Source organism: Camelus bactrianus, chromosome 2 (assembly GCF_048773025.1).
Source record: "Camelus bactrianus isolate YW-2024 breed Bactrian camel chromosome 2, ASM4877302v1, whole genome shotgun sequence".
Classification (NCBI taxonomy): Eukaryota; Metazoa; Chordata; class Mammalia; order Artiodactyla; family Camelidae; genus Camelus; species Camelus bactrianus.
Window position 1 is genome coordinate 90961368 of NC_133540.1, and position 21157 is coordinate 90982524.

General features: G+C 35.0%; 1 protein-coding gene across 1 annotated transcript in view; it reads right to left on the reverse strand.

The window, feature by feature from the left end:
* Window positions 1-21157, reverse strand: part of PRKG2 (protein kinase cGMP-dependent 2) — a 95340-nt gene that overhangs the window by 52678 nt on the left and 21505 nt on the right. Inside the window, exons 3-6 of the mRNA XM_074346070.1 lie at window positions 11692-11858; window positions 7345-7458; window positions 5663-5768; window positions 3209-3272 (exon numbers count right to left, since the gene is read on the reverse strand). Coding sequence (XP_074202171.1) covers window positions 3209-3272; window positions 5663-5768; window positions 7345-7458; window positions 11692-11858 — 451 coding nt within the window. The remainder of the gene's footprint in view (window positions 1-3208; window positions 3273-5662; window positions 5769-7344; window positions 7459-11691; window positions 11859-21157) is intronic.

Sequence of the window (21157 nt, forward strand, 5' to 3'; positions counted from 1 at the left end):
GCATACAGTTATTTGGGTCTGTTACCAACTATGTTTTGTTTCTCCAAGTATGATAGTTAAAACATTTTAGAAACTTTAAAGCAAACACACGTACATCAGTGGACCCTATCAACCATTCAGGCAAAACATAGTAGTACCTGATTGCTTATTTCTAAGGAACCAAAGTCTACAGAATGAAAACCAACAGAAATTCCTTTTAAGGTGAGCCAACTGTGTGGAATTCTGTAATTGAAACACTTGAAAGAGCCCGTAGAGATGGGACCCACCCAGCACTCCCTTATTTTACAGTTGCGAAGACCCTGATGCCCACCACAATTAACTGACAGCTGCTAGGAACAGGGGTTTGACCATAAAACCTAATCACCAGACTTTGGACTAGCTAACTTTCTACAACACCTCGTTGCCCCACCTTTAACTAACTGGTCCATAAACTGGCAAAATCCACAATTATCTCAACTTTGTATGGTTCTGGATGTAATCATTACAGTGAGAAAACCCCTCTGACTTTTGCAAGTGTTAGCAAGAACTATAAGAAAGGAGGACTAGAGACTTTTAACAAATGATTAAAAAAAAAAAATAAGAAATCCATGAATGAAAAGGTAGAATATGGCAAACCCTAACCTATGTGTGTTCTGTTCATAACTTTAAATAGTGCTTCTCAAAATTTAATAAGCCAAAGAATTGTATAGCTAAAATGATAAAATGTGGATTTCTGGGTCCCTATCCCAGTTTCTGATCCAGTAAAACTGTGAGGTCGGACCTGGGAATCTGCCTTTTAAGCAGCACCGCTAATGATCTGACCAAGGAGGACCTGCCACACTCCCCACCCCCAGCCCGTTCCCGCTACGCCTCCAGGTTCATGAAAGATGCCACACAGGAGTCGCAGGGCAGAGGGTCAAATACCAAATCTCTGTAACAGAGAGTTAGGTGACTTTTCAGTCAGCCACACAGTCAAATCCCATGCTTCCTGGATCAATCACCACAAGTGGAAACAGAAACTCCTTCCACTCTGGTCTTCCGTACTGCACAACTGCCAGGTGTGGAGGTCACATGATTGTTTTCATTATCATCAGTAGTTACACAGCATTCTGAATCCGTATTATGTTTTACGATGGTCATTAGTTAACTCTTAGGGCACACTAGTGAATATGCTGATACCACTCCCACTCTCCTTTTCCCATTAGAACACAAGAAGAGGTTGAAAGGCGATGTCTGCCTCTAGATCTGAATGCTCTGGGTGATTTAAGCTGAAGCAAGAAATGCTATTGAAACACTGCACATTCTGGCTATTTGGTCTATGAGTGCAACAGATGAAGTCTTAACAGACACATCAGATCAACTGCTTGGTGATGGGAAATTCTGATCCCCCTTCCCCGTCTCCTGCACAAAAATTAAAAACCACCCCCAATCAACTCCTAAATAGCACACCAGACTCAGTCTGTTTTCTCAAAGATTATAGAGACAGTTTGTGGGACAGCTGGTCCTGGAACTCAGCGGGTGCTCTGTCATAACTCTGATGCATTAGTGATTGGCTGTTGTCAGGACCCTGGTGATGGGTCATTAGTCCAACCTCTGCTGGCAATTTATGTGCTTTTCTTAGCGCTAAATAGATCCCACTACTCCCTTGTTAATCACTTTCGAATTTGAGAATTTTCACACATTACAGAGACACGTTTGTTTGCCAGGTATGAATAAAGAGCCCTTTATATACTGTGCTGCTGTCTGCAAATGCTAATATGTAATAAAGCCTTTCTAGGCTGGTTTTAAAAGATGAGACTTTCAAACTCAAATTGTGTGTTAATTAATACTAGGTTTGAGCCCCCATCTACATATTCTATAGCTGTTGCCTGCGGCTGCTATAAATATGTCTAATTTACCATTTATTTTTAATGACACTAAATTTTAATATTTGCTGTCAGCATGGAATTCCCCTCTGGTGAACCTACTCTATTAGTATTATATTAAAAACAGATTTCCTCAGTTAACAAAAAAATATAGGGCCTCTACAGCTTTAAAAAAAATACTCAGAAATTAGAATGAATTATTAATTTGTAACATCTGTGATTGGGTTATGTTACACTGAGAAAATCCCGAGAGGTGCAGGGCAAGCAGCCCTCTTGAAAATGACTTCATATCTGAAAGCTCTGGGGACACAAGGCCAGGCACTGTGTCATCATGGCCTGTCCTTGATAAACTGCTGGATGGGCTCCATGAATTGTAAATGGAAACATTACTGGTGTCACTTACACTTAAGGATAAAATGGTCAGTACTCCCTTCTCAACAGATATTAGTTTACACTGTATATTGTGATTGACAGAAGCATGAATCTGTCAACAATTAGTCTTGTCTCCCACTGAGAACAGCTTTATAAAAGCTTAAAGTCTACATGCGACTCCTTTACTATTCCATACCTCCTTTAAATTCCCCAAAAGCCATTTTGCTTTCAATGAAATTAACTCTCCAAAAAAGTTAGAGCGAGGTTAACTTTTAATATTAATCTCTGAAGAGGTTCTCACATACTGCATATTATTAGAATCCAAGGTACATGTCATAAAAGCATTATTCACGAAAAGACTTGACTAGTCTTGGACTAGAACCAACCATCTGCGTGATGCTTAACATGAGTATTTGAACACATTCCAATATGCTGTTTTTCCCGAGATGTTAAAATAGGTACAGTGCTTCTTAAGCGCAGGGGGATTTTTTTGTTTTGTTTTTTTTTAATGTCTTTTCATAGCCTGGAGTTTTCAAGTATGGAGTGTCTCATAGCCTGATTCAGGAGACTATCACAAAAGCCCCAGTATACCCTTTCTCTTCTCCATTACCTAATTAGGCATCACTACCTCCTTCATACTATGAGCTCTTTAAGGGACTGTGATGTTAATTGCAGAAAATCAAATGCCTCTTGAGTGAGGCAGATTGGTTTTCTCAAATACACTGAAAAAGATTAAAATACGTAAGTCAAATGTCACTTTACACATGCAAATCCAATTTTCCTTTATATATTTCAGAAGAGTGCCCTAATCCCACCCCAGCCCCCTTAATTCAGTGTGAGCTGACCTAAGGGTTTTCACAATAGTAAAAGGTTCCTGGTCTCCATGAACTAGCGATCACCATCTTTTCCTTCTTTTTAATGTGCAGTGCTAATAATGACTAGATTATGCAATCTTTTAATGAAATGCATTTTTTAACTTTAAGATTTCTTACCACTTCCAAGCAGTCAATGATCTTGGTTAATTTATCTTCAGGTAAATTCTTCAGCAAGGATACACTACAAAATTTTAAAAGAAACCTTTATTTAATTCTCTTCCTGAATTAAACTAGAAATGCACACCTATATGTAGATTCAAACACCTTTGCATGCATTTAAAAAGACACAATGCCCTTTAATTGTTCCAAAGTAAACCGCCAAATATATTACCCATAAATAACTGAATTTCAAATACATTTAAATTATATAATTATATTTAATCACAGACATTTATTATAGGCAAATAAATAAAATTAGTAAGATACTATAAAAAGAAAAAAATGAAATTTTGCCTCTTTGGGAAAAAAACATTTTACATTGGTTGTTGGTTTTCAAAGTGAATCACATGCAGAAATGTGCTTCTCTCCACATCTCAATATCTCTTTTATTAACATGCATAAGGAGCTCCCTCCTTCCAGAGGAGGATCAGATTTTCATCTAAATCCTTATAATTAAGTAAAGACTGAATCTAGGAGGGAAGGTAGGAATCAGCATGGAAATGATCTTTGATTATTAGTCATATTGTACTGTCTTATAAAGTGAATGGTAGCCGGAGGCATGTAATCGGAACATTTTTACAGATAATAATACACAGAGAATGAAATAGAATACTGAAACTTTTATTTGAAAAAACCCCCAGAAATTCCACTCAATATGATTAACCAATCAATGTGATTCAATTATTCTTTTAAAGCAATTTCTCTTCTATTTTACCCATTTTTCACACAGGACTGTTGATAGAATTTCTATAAGATGAATACTTCTTTCTTACCATTTCAAATTTGATACCCCTAAGGAAAAAATGATGCTCCTCCAAAAACACATGATCAGGTCTGAGTTCTGAAAAGAGAGCTCTAGACTGACACTTGCTCACGTGCACCAGGAGGCATGGAGCCAGGAGCCAGTGTATAAGAATTGTTTGTAACTGCAAAACACTGAAACACCACCAATGGGAGAGCAGATAAATGCACTGTGGTCGAGTCACTTAAGAGAACTCTACAAGAGGAGAAATGACTAAATTAGCCAAATAAATGAATCTTAAAAAAGAGTGGGAAAAAAGCTGAGTTGCAAAAATGACACCTATTTTGTAAAGCTCAACAATAGGCTAAATGAAGCTATAGGCAAAATAATAAAGAATACCAAGGGTATGATCACTGAACCTCAGAACAGAGATTACTCCAAGGAGAGGGGATACCCCAAGGAAGGCTAAGAAATGACATGGGGGTGCAAATGAGAGCTCCAAAAACATGGCTGACTTCCTACTCCTTAGAATGATGGCGCTTATTTTGTTATTATGTTTTATAACTTTTTTTGAGATTACCTATACTTAGGTAGACCCCACAATATGATGCTAAGGCACTGTCTGGCCTATAGGCAAGGCACCTGCTTGCCATTATAGCAGCTCTCTGCCAGAAGCTCTGACTGTGTCCGGGAGACTAGATCAGCAAGCGTTCATACGAGAAATCTTAACGCCTGCAATGTTCTACTGACTAACAATGCCTTCATTCAATATTCATCAAGTCCTCACTATATGCTAGGCACTGCACAGCCCTAAAATCATTGGCTAGGCAGGCTAGTTATGCACGATAAAAACCACTATACTTAAAAAGACCTAAGACTTTATTTTGGAGAACCACAGAACATGTTAGTATTACTACCACTTATCATCGGTTACATTTCATTACAAGATGTACTGCAGCTTCAGAGACTGTCAAACCTCCCATAAAGCACACAGAAATAGTTTGAATGAGGAACTTTCCAAACAAAATTTTTAACGCGTAGCTGACTTTTTCAGTTACATAGGTATTTGTTTCTCTTTAACTTGATGTGTCCAAGTTGTTGGGGGTTCAGAACAGTTGACAAGATGTGTATATTCCAAGGATCCATGTTATCATGGCAAGCATAATAACATTTTGGGCAAGTTAGTCTGCTATAAGTAATAGTAATCTGGAAGATGGTGTGGCTATGTAAATGAGGGAAATGTTTCAGGTAAAGAAAATGAATAAGGATAGTAAAAGAAATTAATTTTAATATTATTCTAAGCAAAGCAATATGAGAAAGATTGTCTTTTGCTATCTACTTCTAAATTATAGGACGTATTTCAAAGTCGACTGAGAAACCCAAGTGAATGTTTTAGGATATTTTTTGCACATTTTTCTATACTATATACAATGACTCCATCAATAGAAGGGCAAAATTAGCAAGAGAAATAAATCAGTGAACAAAGCTAATAATTTAATATCAGCAGCATATACTGCAAGAGAATACTTTTGCTCCTTTGGTTGAATCATGTGAAAAATGCTTAAATAAGAAAAGCTATAGTAAAAAAAAATTACTTGGATAAAACCAACATCCCCACAATCTGGCTACCCCATCTTCTGCTCTTTCCGCTGCCAATGTGTTTTTCTTACCTTCTGAGGAAGTTTCTGTACTGTTCATCTCGAGCTTGAGCTGTCCTTCTCATTATATTCTGGAACACCTCTCGATCTAGTGCCCATGTTTTAACATTGGTAATAGCTTTAGAAAAGTCAAGAAAATAATAAAATATTGTTTAGCTCTTCCATTAAGAAAACATTCCAAAATGTTCATCAATAAGTTTTTCATATACTCTCATAAAATGATAGATCTTGGAAAATGAATTATTTAAGCATGCAAATGGAAGGAAGTAGTGATGTAAAGAGTAAGCAACTTTATAAAATCATTTTTGGCTTTGAAATAAGCCATGATTGGAAGTGAGCAGCAAAAGATTTCCTTTCTAATTATGTTTTGCTTGGGATGATATTAAAATTAGTTTGCAAATCCTAATTATACACTGCATCATCAGGATGTATTTTAGATTTGTGCTGTGATACAATGCAATACAAGAGAAAGCCAGCCAGCCTGCAGTCAATTCAGAGAGTAAAGAATTCATACCTAGATAACTGAAAGCTAAAGATCTCTGTATGTGAGTATGTTTTTATGCCTTTTTATGTTGTTTAGACATTGTTGCTAATGAGAGCCAATATATTTTAAGAATCTCTATGGTTACTTTTACTTAAAATATATAAAATCATTTTCAAAGAGATTATGCAAGACAGTTTTTGAGAAAACCTCTTCATAGGAAAGACATTAAAAGCAAGAATAAAATCTACAAAGAAAGAGGAGCAGAAGTAGCAGCTCTAAAAAGTCTACATGAAATTATGGTAGAAATATATTCTTTTAAAGGAGTGATGAGAACTGAAAAAGTACATCAAAACCCAAATCTCTGGTCTACTAAACTTTAAAGTGAATTAGAATTATTTTGACATTCTTTATTTTTATTTCTGTATTTATTAATTTTTTTAATTGAGGTATAATCAGTTTACAATGTTGTGTCAATTTCTGGTGTACAGCACAATTCTTCAGTGATACGTGAATATATATATATTCATTTTCATACTCTATTTTGACGTTCTTGTTAAAAATAGAAATCCCTTGGCCCCACTGTCAGAGATTGTTTGGAGTGGAGCCTCAGAATCTGCATTTTTATCAAATACGGCAACAGTGCTAACACACATAACCTGGTCCCAAACCTTGAGAAACACCACATCTAAGTAATTCAGAAGAAAACCTAATACTACCATGAATAAAGTCAATAAAAATAAGAACCCTAAGGAGAAGCAATGGAAGTAATCCCAAAAGTCACGCATGAGAACTCTCATTAATTAATTCATATCCTTTTTGATATTTATACATTTTCATTGGTTTAATTAATGTTTCTGGCTTATAATATGGTCAGAACCTCATGGAGAAGAGAAAGCAAACATTCTAGATGAGCCAAAGGCAAATGTCTACATAGTGAAAAAGTGAAGTGGCAACTAAAGCAAACATTGGAATCAGTTCTGTTTAAAGCCATAATCATATTTTATATACAGGTATCCGATGGACAGGTTTTTAGAGCTTGAATCATTTAGACAAGTGCTTCAATATAAATCCTTTTATAAGCATAATATTTCTATTAATAAGAGAATATGGGGCACAACGGGAGATAAGAAGACTCAGGATGCAATAATGACAGATTATCTTTACCATTGTGTAATAATTATTTAATATACAGCATTCCCTCTCCTGTTACCTTTCACAGAGGCGGTCCTTGTACAGTTGTATAAAATGGCTAGTTCCCCAAACGTGGTCCACATAGGGATGGATGATAGCAATTTCTCCCCTTGGAACACCTCCAGTCGACCCTCTATCAAGAAGGATGCAAGAAAACACAAATAATCAAAATCCACCTAGATTCCATAAATTTAAAAAAATAAAACAATCAGAAAGTACACAAAACATAGACGTAAGATATGATTCTCATTATAGGAAAGCAGTTAAGAGGGCAGACTGAAGCCAGCTCTGCCACTTACTCACTGTTAGCTGATTCGTCTTGAGCTACCCACTCTGCCTGGGTTCCTCGTCAATAATGGGGATAATATTAATAATAATTATTTCATACAGTTGTGAGAAGTAAATAAGTTACTATAGAAACCGATCATAGAACAATGGCTAGCGATAGTAAATGCCATGTAAATGTTAGCTATTGTTAACATTATCATTGTTACATAGTTCTTTTCCTGAAGCAAGTGTTTTACTTAAAATTCATTCTACCTCATGAAAAATGTAGCACATTAAACTATTTCTCTTGTACAAGGAACACAGCAATCACTGCATGTCTTGAAAACACAGAAGAGGTGTCCACACTGGCGGAAGGACTAACTTGTAATAACTGAGAAGTGCCCTGACCCTGGAGTCAGCCTGCCTGGATGTGTGACCTTGGGGAAGTTACTTCACCATGCCTTGCTTGTTGACTAATCCCTCAATCACTGCAACGAATTAATACAGGAAGTCACTAAGAAGAGCGCTTGAGAAAAATAATACCAAGAGAAATAAAAGACAAGCCAGAGACTGAGAGAAACATTTTCCTAAAAGATACATCTGATAAAGGACTGTTCTACCAAATATACAAAGAACTCTTAAAGTTCATTAATAAGAAAACAACCCAATGAAAAAAATGGACCAAAGACTTTAGCACTGACCAAAGAAAAAACATGAAAAGATGCTCCATGTCATATATCATTAGGGAAATGCAAATTAAAACACCAATGAGATACCAACACCTGTTAGAATGGCCAAAACCTGGAGCACTAACAACACCACATGGTGGAGAGGATGTGGAGCAACAGGAACTCTTTATCTCTGGTGGGAATGCAAAATGGCATAGACAATTTGGAACACAGTTTGGTGGTTTCTTACAAAATTAAACATACTCTTACCATACAATCCAGCAATTGTGCCCCTTAGTATTACCCAAAGGAGCTGAAAACTTAGGTCTACACAAAAACCTGCACACAGATGTTTATAGTAGCTTTATGCATAATTGCCAAAACCTGGTAATGACCAAGATGTCCTTCACTGGGTAAGTGGATAAATAAACTGTGGTACATCCAGACAATGAAATATTATTCAGTGCTAAAAAGAAATGAGATATTAACCCAGGAAAAGACATGGAGGAAACTTAAGCTGAGCATATTACTAAGTGAAAGAAGCCAATCTGAAAAGGCTAAATACTGTCTGATTCCAACTATACAACATATAGAAAAGGGAAAATTATGGAGAAAATAAAAAGATTAGTGGTTGCCAAGGGTGAGGGGTGGGTGATGAATAGGCAGAGCATAGAGGATTTTTAGGGCAGTGAAAATACTCTTCATGATACTATAGTGATGGATACATGTTATTATGCATTTATCCTAACTATAGAGTGTTCAACACCAAGTATGGACTTTGAGTGGTTATGATGTATCAATGTAGGCTCATCCTTGATTAAAAAAAAAAAAAAGTACCATACTGGTGAGTGAAGTTGACAACAGGAGAGGCTATGAATGTGTTGGGGGCAGAGGGTGTATGGGAAATCTCTGTTCCTCTCTATCAATTTTGTTGTAAACCTAAAACCTCTCTAAAAATTAAAGTCATAAAAAGGAAAAGGAAGAGGAGTCCTTGACACTAATCTTTAAACAAAGGTTGGGGGAAGGAAGAGGCAGAACTTGAGGCAACTTCCTCACAATTCTTTTGCCCCAGCAATTTGCTTCTCCTTTCTCTTCAAATAAATAAAACCTTACCTAACCAAAATCATATGCAAAAAGACCTATATTCTTAATGGAAGAATATGGTGGGGTCATTTCTCTTCCCCTTCAAGAATTAGTCTTTCCTTTCTCCAAATCACCACTAAGTAGTTCCGGGTCATCGCTGTCCACTCATTCATTCAACAGATCTGATCTGAATACTTATGTTGTACCAGGAACTAGTCCAGGTGCCAGAGAGATAGTGTAGACAAAACAGAGACAATATTTATTCTGTTAGAACTTATATTCTAGTAAGAAATAAATTCTGTCTTGGCTCTGAATTTTATAGATTAGATACACAATTTAATTTTTAATCATTACAACTAAATTCTATTCCATTGAAACCACTTAGTTGTACTGTTGAGTTGATATTGTAGATCTTATGCATTTCAAGTTTCCTTTCTAGTTGGTTATGGCTCATGGGACTTGCAATACTGAACAGTTATATGGAATACCAAAAATTTAAGCTAAATATGATTTTACCTTTTGTTATTCATGCTATATTTCATAAAACAGAGATTTTAAAGTAACAAACTAATTTGCTCAGTTAAATCACACAATTCAATTCTTAGATAACACCGTAATCAGTTCAACTGAGAAACCACCCAATTTTCATTTCCATGTGTGCTATAGCCCTGACTTTAATGGCTGTATTGATGCTGACTTCTGTTCAAACCCTTCTCTCCTCAAGCCTTTCATCAGAGTTATTGGCAAGCAACCAGATGGGTTGACATGAGTTTCTCATCCTTTTCCTAGGAGGTTCCATAAATAGTGGTTGACTTAATGACCAGAGGGAATGATCATTCTCTCGCCAGAATACTCTCGTGTTACTAAAATAGAAGTGAAATGGCCAACAGAAAACTTGAAAGACGGAACGTTGCTCTGGGTCACCTGTCCCTAAAATTTGAAGGCTTGGCTAAATTAAGACTATAATTCACTTCTTGGATAGAATTGCTTGTGAATGACTATAATTTTAAGGATGTCTACAAAGATGTATATGGCAAATAATACACCAATAATTATGAAACTGGCATGTTTAAAGAATCAAAATATAGAAAACAATCTTTTATACACTATGAATAGAATAATACACATTTATTAATTTCTTTGGACAGGCAACTTCTGCTCCATATGTAAGGCCTCAAAGAAACAAAAGTCATAAAAGCATTACATTGCCAGGACCTATAGTGCAAAATAAAAGGCCACAGCTCATCCCAGATTACCATTCTATCTGGGCAAGCCAGCTTAACTTTTTTCCCTAAAACTCAAAGAGTTGGGGCAGTTCAGAATTTGACAGGGCACTCAATAACCATAAGCCCTGTTCAGATAATTTCTTGCCTCTATATCTAAAAAATAATTTGTTGAATTCCACTATAAGATTTATTATGCATTTGATATGCATTTGAGAAATAAATCCTTTGCCTATCTAACCATTATAATCTACCCAGCATGGAAGCATGTTAAAGTGATCATATATGGAGAAAGCCATTTAAATGGTTCTAAAAATACTGGTCTTGGGAAGAGCGGTATAGCTCAGTGGGAGAGTGCATGCCTAGCATGCACAAGGTCCTGGGTTCAATCCCCAGTACTTCTTCTAAAAATAAATTAATTAATTAATTAGAAAAATAAACCTAATTACCAGTACCCCCCCCCCAATAAGACACCAGTTTTAATCTTAAGGCATTCTATTTGATTCATCTGTTGGTTAAATGTACCTAAATTATCTTTTGAAATCATCGGTATATTACCAAAACATTTTAGAGAGTCACAAAAATAATTGTTTTCTTTTTCCTGGTACAACAATGTAAAAAGGTCAACACAACCAGAAGTACTGTGAATACTTTCAAACACTTTTTTGTGATTGTTGAGTGAGTAGCACTGTGATTAAAAGTACAGACTCTTGAGTCAGATTGTTTAAATTTGCATTCAACCCCCACCACAATGAGCTGCGTGGCCTTGGATAAGTTACTCAATCTCTCTGGGACACAGTCCACATTAGTAACATAAAAATAATAGCTCCTGTCTAACAGAGTTGCTGAGTTGAAATGAGATCTCTCTATTAAGAACTCAATAGGATACTTGACACAGAAAGCATTCAGTAAATGTTATCCCCGTGATGATTAGAGGACCATGATATATTAAGTATTATCACTATGATGATTAGGGCAACAATGTTACTATTTCATGAGCGCAATTTGTTATATTTTCTACAAATAGAGCAAACCATTTTGCATTTTTATAAATGTCTGCAAAAAGTTATTAAACAACAGACAAATGTTTGTTATATAATGACTAGACAAATCTGTAAAACCCACCTGCCAGCACAAAGATATGGTTTCCTGGTTCTCCTTGCTTAATAATGTAACTCCCTTGCTGGTAGTTTCTCCCATACATGCATTCCACCATGTCTTTGATCTGCTGAGGATCCAGTCTCTTCAGAAATTGATTTTTATTAAGGGCATCTGTAATGAGTTTCTTCTCACTGGTGTAATGGAAGGGAGATGTTAGTTACAATTAGTGAAAAGTCATGTTTTGCTCTTTAGATTCACTTCCTTTTTATTCTTGACATTACTATCTATGTATTTACAACATTTCCATCAAGGACAATTTTGTTTTTCTATTCCCACCAACATCTGACCCTCATAACTACCGTATTTTACTTGTAAATCCTTTGAAAATATTTTGTTTCTGGTAATCATCATTAAATCAATGTTATCATCACTCCTAACGGTCATCATCACAAATGTAGCATCTTTCAAGATCCCTAGATGCAAAATTAATGGACACATGACTTTTAGATGGAAAGCAAGTCTGGTTGGCAGGTAGAAGGTGTATCTAAAGAACTATAACACAGCATTCATTCATTGACATATACACACATGCCTAATTATATTTTACTTAATCCTCACAACTATCCTGTGAGACACTGACTATTCCCACTTTATAGATAAGTAGACTAAAAGCTAAGAAGCAGCTTATTCTCCCCTAGGATTTAAATCTCAGTCTGTGAGTCTGAAGTCTATGCTGCTTCCATTACATCTATTGCCTCTTCTGAGCTGGAGAAGTCAGCTCCCGTGGGACTCATAAGGTTTGATCAGATGTAGAGGGTGGTGGTGGTAGTTCAGATTTGCCTACATTTTGACTCTCAGTATGTCTAGACAAATCCCACATTTCCAATCTTATAGCCTATTCATTCCCCAAATCCAAGCCTACCTGATGATAATCCTAGAACACTCTATTTTCTTTTGGAAAAGGAGTACTTCAAAATAATTACCTAATCTTCATCACTGTAAATTTCAAATGTTCTAATTACCATACCTTATATGTATATATCATAGCGCTGGAAGAAAAGTTGCCTTGTGGGCTAAGTAAGAATCTTTGCACAATATTTGCTTTCATTCAAATTCAGCATGATTTTGTTAAATAGGGTTTTTTTTTCTGTATTTTTCATTCAAACTCTCTCCCATCCCTAGCTTTGCTATTTAAAAACCTGTGATCCTTCCTACACAGAAAGTTCTCAAACACAAGGTAAAGTTTCATGGAATTAGATACTACCTTCATGATCCTATCCATCAGATCATTAGACTGCATGAATGAAACAGAATAAAGTGTTAGACAAATTCCTTCCTCCCTACAGTGACTCCATCGTCCTCGGAGCCATCCAAACTCTCTGAGTACTTGGAGAACTTACTTCTTTCTTCATCTATCACTACATCTTGTCAATTCTCTTTACAAAATATCACTGTTACCCATTTTAGTGTCCATTTTCAAGGATGTTCCAAGAAAAAAAATCTTAGCTCTGGACAATTCAAACAGCTTCTTTTTTGGTTTTTCAGCTTCTAGCGTCTTTCTTCTGCAGTCCACACTATACCATACTATCAGATTAATCATGGTTAAAAAAACAAAACAAAACTGACTTCACCCTGATCTCAGTCTTCATCCACGAAAACCAACAATTCAATCAATTAATATATACTGAGAAAATACTTTTGCAAGGTGTTCTTCTCACTGCAAGGGGTAGAACTGTGAACAACACCAAAAAGCTCCAGCTTTCATGGGTCCTTCATGCTAGTGTAACATTCCAGCAAGTGTTTCTTCAATGCCCACATATCCCAATTTTCTGAAATATGTTCCAAGAAGCACTGTCCTTTTATAAATAAAAGTGTGCTGAACTTAAACAATTTTGGAAATTCACCATGCACACTTAAAAGGTTCAAAGAAATCTTGCAGTAAACAAATTCGTTTAAACCAATGTTTCTCAAACCTCAACGTCTTTTTCTTTCTTTTTTTATTTTGTTGGCTTAACTTTTATCAGCATCCCATGGAAGTACTGTGAAAACCCTTTTGCCCCTAGAAGAAAATCAACATCCCACAATCTGGTACTCTCCACTTCCCACCACGTGCCTCCACTCTACCTGTCTAGTACTTACTTTCAAAAACAAATTCTTTGTTATAAATAGACCGGTATCCTTGTGGTCTCCCATGCCTGCCAGCTTTACCTTCAGGCTTGGTACATGTTTTCTTCTTGAACTTAACTGAGTTATTCTCCCCTCAACCCACGCAAACATTGCACATCTACCAAGAAACCCCTTATAACCTAGTCAACCTTGCCCGGATACTGTTGCTCACACAATTCTTTTATTCTACTCTGAACTCCTTCCTAGAGTACTTGTTTTCATGTCCATTCAATTCAACATATTTAACAAGAATTTACTTAAGGGCATAGAAATTAATTAAGCATGGTCCATGGCCTCAGAGAGTTCCCAGATCCTCTTAACTTAGTTTAGTGTATAAACATATGGTAATAGTCTACTATTAGAAAAGAGTTCTCCCTATGAGTTTTTCTCCAAAGTAAACTATAAATTCTTAGAGGAGTAGGTCTTGTCTTGAATTTTCTGTTTAATAAGTTGCATACAGCAGCAATTAAGAGTAAGAACTTTGCAACTCCTCCTACAACTATGATAGGCCAGCTATTAAAAGCACAACTCTCCCTGCTCACACAAAACAACTATAAAAGCTAATTAAAATATATATTAATAAATCTTTTTGAAAGCCCTGGAGACCTATAAACATAGCAACAGCTTGACAAACGATGGTCAACAAGAGAACATGAACTTGACATTCACCTCTGCTTTTCCCTTCAAGGCATTTACTGATTTATAGGCAGCACTGAGCAGAGTTTTGGCAGTCTCAAAGGTTGAGAAGACACAAGTCAGTGTTCAAGACACCATGAAAGAGGGACCCTGATAAACACCCAGGGTTTCAGATAGAACATCTAAAGGGCTGTAATGTAGAAGTAAAGACTAACCAAAAACAGGCAAAAAAACCCAAAAATCAGTCTTAAAAGAAAAAGTTCCTATTTTGGCTAAAATGATTTGTCCCTTCTTAACCGCCTGCCAGAAGCAAAGGGAAATATTTTCTGTAGGATGTTAACAAAATCCAGGACTCAAATTTTCTCTACAATTTTTCCGTAAGGAGTATCTGGTATGACATCAAAAATTGCCAGATATCTTTTCAGGAGAAAAGATTCAATTACTGAAGACCAAGAGAAAAAGAAGACAATAGAAACATAACAATAGTAGATCAAAAAACTGTACATATCAGGCACAAAGTTTAATATAACTATAATGGGTTTATAAAAATCAGGGATAAAACGGAAGACGTCAGCAGAGAAAATGAATCTTATTTAAAAATCAAATAGAGATTCTAGAATTGAAGCATACACTATCTGAAGCTTGGAACTCAATAGGTGGGTTTAAAATATGATAAGACACAGCTGAAAAAAAAGATTAGAAACTCAATACTGGCAGGTGGACTATATTCAGATAGAAGATTGGAGAGAACCTAGGATACAAAACAGAAAACCAAAACCGAAACAAAACAAAACATAGGAGACATATAAGGCATGATAGAGAAGTTGAGCATATCTGTAATCTGGACCCCTGAAGAAAGGGAAAGAATTGAAACAATATATGAAGGTATCACACTCAAGAATTTTCTTAAAGCAGTGAAAACACATCAAGTCATAGACAATGTGCACAACCACCTCCAAACAAAATATATACAAAGAAAACCATATTTAGTCCCATCATAGCCAAATTACTGAAAACCAAATACAAAGAGAAAAATCTATAAAGCAGCTGGAGAAAAGAGACATATTACCTTAAAATGACCAACAATAGGATTGATTAAACTCTTCAACAGAAATAATAAAAACCAGAAGACAGTGGAACACCTTCAAAGTGCTTCAGAGTGCCTATTTCAGTATCTTTCCCCAGTGAAAAGAGCCTTCAAAAATGAAAGCAAAATGAACACATTTTCAAAACATTATTCCATTGGCAACAGACTTAACAGAGAAGGAAAATGATCCCGGATGGAAACTAGTAGATGTTAGAAGAAAGAAAGAGCAATGGGAAAGAAAGAGCAAAAGTAAATACGGGGGTGACTAAAGGAAGCTCACCTTTATAAAAAAAAGTAATAACAATATCTTGTAGAGTTTGAAATATGTGATAAATAAAACGTATGAAAAGAATAGCCAAAATTGGATGGTCAGAAAATGGAATTAATATAATTCAAGGTCTAGGAATTGATAAAAGCATTCATCTATATTAGAAATTGAATAAATTAAGTATGCATGTGATAATTTAGGGTAACCCCTAAAGGTTGGCAGCTTAACTAGAAAGCTAACAGAAGAGAAAGTAGAATAAAAATACATACTTAACTAATTCAAGAAAGTGGAAAGTAGAGAAAAAAGGAACTAAAAAAAGTGGAACAAATAAGAAACAAATAGTAAGATGTTAGGAGTTAAACCCAAATATTCTGTATTTACAGTAAAGATAAATGTATTAGTTATCCCAATTAAGAGACCAGATTGTCAGACTGATTAAATAAATAAATAAATAAATAAATAAATAAATAAATAAATAAATAAATAAGGAAATACCAAGTGTGTGTAGCTTATAAAAGGTATGCTGTAAAGATAATGATATAGGAATTTCAAAGTAAAAAGGCAGAAAAAGACACATATTTAAACACCAATCACAGGCATACCTCAGAGATACTGTGGGTTCATTCCAGACCACCACAAAATAAGTATCGCAATAAACCAACTCAATTCACACAATTCTTTTGGTTTCTCAGTGCATATAAGTGTTATTTTTACATTATACTGTAGACTATTAAGGTTGCAACAGCATTATTGTCTAAAAAAGCAACGTACATATCTTAATTTAAAAATACTTTCTTGCTACAAAATGTTAACCATCACCTGAGCCTTCAACGAGTCATGGTAGTAACATCAAAGATCTCTGATCACATATCATCGTAACAACGGTAATAATAATGAAAAAGTTTAAAATACTGTGAGAATTACCAAAATGTGACACAGAGACAATAAAATAAGGTATGCTGTGTAAAGAAAATTTTCCTTGATACAGGAAAGTAAACTTTAATGAAAGACATTATTTCCAGAAATGAAGAGGAATATTTTATATTCTAGATGTCTATGCACCTAATTAGATACCATCAAACTGACAAAAAAAACTGACAAAATTAAAAGAAGATATAGACAAATCCACGATCATCTGGGAGATTTAACACATCTCTCCAAGTAACTAATAGAGCAAGCAGACAAAAGTTAGTTAGAAAATAGAAGATTTACACACTTGATTATCACACTTCACTTAATCTCATGATCTAATTGATATTTTAAAAGACTGTATTCAACAAATTCAGAATACACCTTCTTTTCAAGTACACATGGAGCTTTCATGAAAACTGACCATGCAGGGACCATAAAGCAAATCTAACAAATTTCACAGGAACAAATAATACATAGAATATTCTTTGAATACAATAGAAGCTAAAAATTTAAGCTAGAAATCAATAACAAAATCAATAACAAAAATAATCAGAAAATCCTCAAATGTTTGAGAACTGAGCAATACATTTCTAAACAGCCTGCTGATGAAAGAAAGATTAAATCATAGAGAAGTCAGATAATATTCTGAAATAAATAATGAATATGTGATATATCAAAACTTGTGGGATGCAGTTAAATCAATAGGGAGAGGAAAACCTGCAGTATTAAATAGATATATTACAAAACAAAACAGATGAAAAATAAATGACTTAAGTGTCCATCTGAAAAGAATAGCAATTGGGCTCAAAAAAAGGGAAAAGGAAATAATAAAATGGAAGCAAAAAGTAATAACACAGAAAATAAAAGTGCAATGAAGACAATCAAGACAACCCAAAACAGTTTATTTGAAAAGACTAAGAGAAATGATAAATTCACAGCAAATGGGGGTGGGAGATGGTAGGGAGAAAGAATAATTACCAACGTTCGAAATGATAAGGGAGACATCACTATAGATATTACAGATATGAAAAAAGTGGATAATATTTAATAACTATTTTTAAAATTTAGATTAAATTAAAAATTCATAGAAAAATACAGCATACCAAATCTGACATGAGAAAAAAAATAGAAAACCTGATTAGCAATAAACAAAATAAAAAATAAAAACTATCCCACAAAGAAAATTCTAGACCTAAGTGACATCATTAAGTTTTCCAAACATTTAAGGAAAAACTATTATTAATCTGATATAATATTTTCCAGAAAATAGAAAAAAGAAAAATTTCCCAACTGATAGTGCCAGAATAGCATATTAATAAAAACACATATTACAAGAAAGAAAAATTGAAGGTTAACACTCCTAATTAAGATAGGTACAAAAGTCAAAAACAAACAAGTATGTAAAATAAGTTTTCTAGATCAGACTGAAAATTAATTAATATAATTAATCACATGAAAAAAATTAAGAGAAAAATACATAGCAAAATCCTATAGGATAAGGAAAAAGTATTTAATAAAATTAAAGACCTGTATACAAGTTTTAATTTTAAAATCACTTAGTAAATCAGGGATAGAGGGGAATTTCCTTAATCTAAAAATCTATAAAATAAAACAAAAATAGAAAGTATCATGTCACATGTGAAATACTGAAAGCTTTCCTCCAGATGTCAGAAATGGGACACTTCAATGCTGAGTAAGAACTCTGAGCAAAATTTAATAAAATGAGAAAAAAAGAAATAAAAGAAAAAATATACCAAAGATATAAACACATTTTAGAAATAAAATGGCCATTTTTTCCAAAAGACAAGGTTCTGTAAGTAGAAAAATTCATATAATGTACAGCTAAAAACTATCAAAATTAATAAGTGATTTCAATAATCTCACTGGATTCAAGGTCAATAAGCATTCAATTGCATTCCTATATCACAGCATCAAATTAAAATGAAAATTTTTAAAAGACATCATTTTAAAAGATCAAAAACATCAACTATATAAGATTATATCTAACAAAAATGTGTAAGACCGCTACACAGAAAAGTACAAAATATTAAGAGAAATAACGAATATCTAAATAAATGGAGGCCTATAGCATGGTCGTGAATGGGAAGACTACATTTTTTAATGATTCTATTCAAATTGATTCGGTTCAATGAAATCTCAATAAACATTCTAATAAAAATTGTTTTGATGAAAATTGACAAGCTAACTGTAAAATACTTAGTCATAAGAAGGCCCAAGAATAGCCATCACAGCACTGGAGAACAATAAAATTGAAGACTTAAAGTAATGGGTATCAAGAATTATTATTAATCAAAATAATTGAGAGACTATACTGCTGGCACAAGGATGGACAAAAAGACCTTTAGAACTGAACAGAAAGTTCAAAAACCACCCCAAACATACATAGATATTTGATTTATGACAACAGTTATACTATAGAGCTAGGAGGGAAAGCCGACATCGTAGGAAATACACACATTAAAAAGTGCTCACCCTTGTTAATTATCAAGGAAAAGCAAACCAAAACTACAATGAGGTACAACAACATACCCGCCAGAATGGCTCAGATAAATAGGACTGACAATGCTAAATGCCAGTGAGGATGGAGAGTAACAAAATTCACACCTTGCCAGTGGGCAATGTATACGTTTTTCAAACATTTTGGAAAATAATGTAGCAATCTATATTAAATGTGAACTTAGATAAAATGTACTATTCATACATTATGCCATACACCAGAAATTGACACAACATTGTAAACTGACTATACTTCAATAAAAAATAGTAAAAAAAAATCGCTGAACTCCAGAATCAACCAAATATCCATCAATAGTAGAACTGATAAATTGTTGCACAGTCATATAACAAACACCATAAAGCAATGATAATTCATGAACCATTGCCAAATACAATATCATAAATGACTCTCACTATGTAAACTAAAGAAGTCAGACTGTAGAGTCCGTACTCTATAATTCTATTAACATAAAGTTCAAATAAATGCAATAATAATTTATGGTAATGCCAGTGCAGATGGTGGCTGCCTTTGAAGTAGATAATAGGAAAGGACTGGAAGGGAGCAGAAAGGGCTTCTGAGGTGCTGCTAAGGTTCTGTTTCCTGATCTGTTTGGTGGTTACATGGGCGTGTTCACTTTATGATTTGTGTACTTCTATTAAAAATTCATTTGAAATAAATGTGTATATGGCTTTGGAGGCAGAAGATCCTAGGTTCAAATCCCAGCTTTGCTACTTCCCAGCTGTGTGACCTTGGTCAAGTCACTTAACCTTTCTGAACCTCAGGTCTTTCCTCTGTGAATAGAGTATAGTAATCATACTTACTATATAGGAATACTATGCACATGAACTAAGATAAGGTGCCAATACATAATAAATTGCAGTAATTGTAGTAGGTGGCAATGGTAGTATTTACAGCATGCTTTTCGTGGGGAAGAGTGGGATGGGAAAAGTTCTAGAAACCATGGAGAAACAAAAAGGCACTGCCAAGACCCTCTGCTCAGTGTAAAGTTCCTCCAGTAGGGCTGGATCTCGAATTTCTGTCCATCAGTGGCAGCATCCATTGGTAATCCTTTCATAATCCTTTTATACCCCCAACTTACATAATCAACATTCTTTGAAGCAATAAATTCTTGTCCTCTAAGTTGCTTCAGGAAGTTTAATTTGTCAAAGTCTGCTGACAGTTCTTGTTAAGCTGGGTCCTCAATCTTCCTTCTCTGGTCCTGTTTCCTAGAGGCCTGTGTTCTCACTGTTTTTGCCTGTGTCTTGCAAACTTCTTTGCACAAGGCTCAGTGTAAAGCAGGGACCAAAAGCCTCCAGTTTACTTCTCAACTATCAAGAATTTCTTGTGAGCACAGAGGCCAAGGCAACTTCACTTGTGCAGCATTTCATAGCTTAATTATAGACCCAAATAGAAAGCATATTGTAAGACATATTTGTCAAGGGCCCAAGATCTAAAAGCTGGAATGCCAGGGATTCCTGGAATCTGGAATGCCAGTATTGAATTTCTAAATCTGCCACTAAGGAACTGTGGAACCCTGGGCAAGTCACTTAATCTCCAGTTGTCTCAGTTGTAAAAAGATTATAATCATAGTCCATAGGTCAAAGGATTTCCAAGAGAATTAATTAACAATATAGAGCACAAAGAGCATGGCCTGGAACATAAAATACATTACGTAAGGGATAGGTGTACTATTATAGGTCAGCAAGTTACCAGCAACTTAAAAACCTTTGAGTTAAAACAACTCTGAAAACTCTATCCTTGAGAGTTTATTTATTCAGAGAGACTCCTTCACACTGTAGGTAAAACTCCTGACAGTCCAGGCCCCCTCCCTGTCCAGCCTCCCCATGCTCGGAGTACCCCAGGCCCACGGTACTGCTTGCAGGCCCCCAAGTGCGGCAGGCCA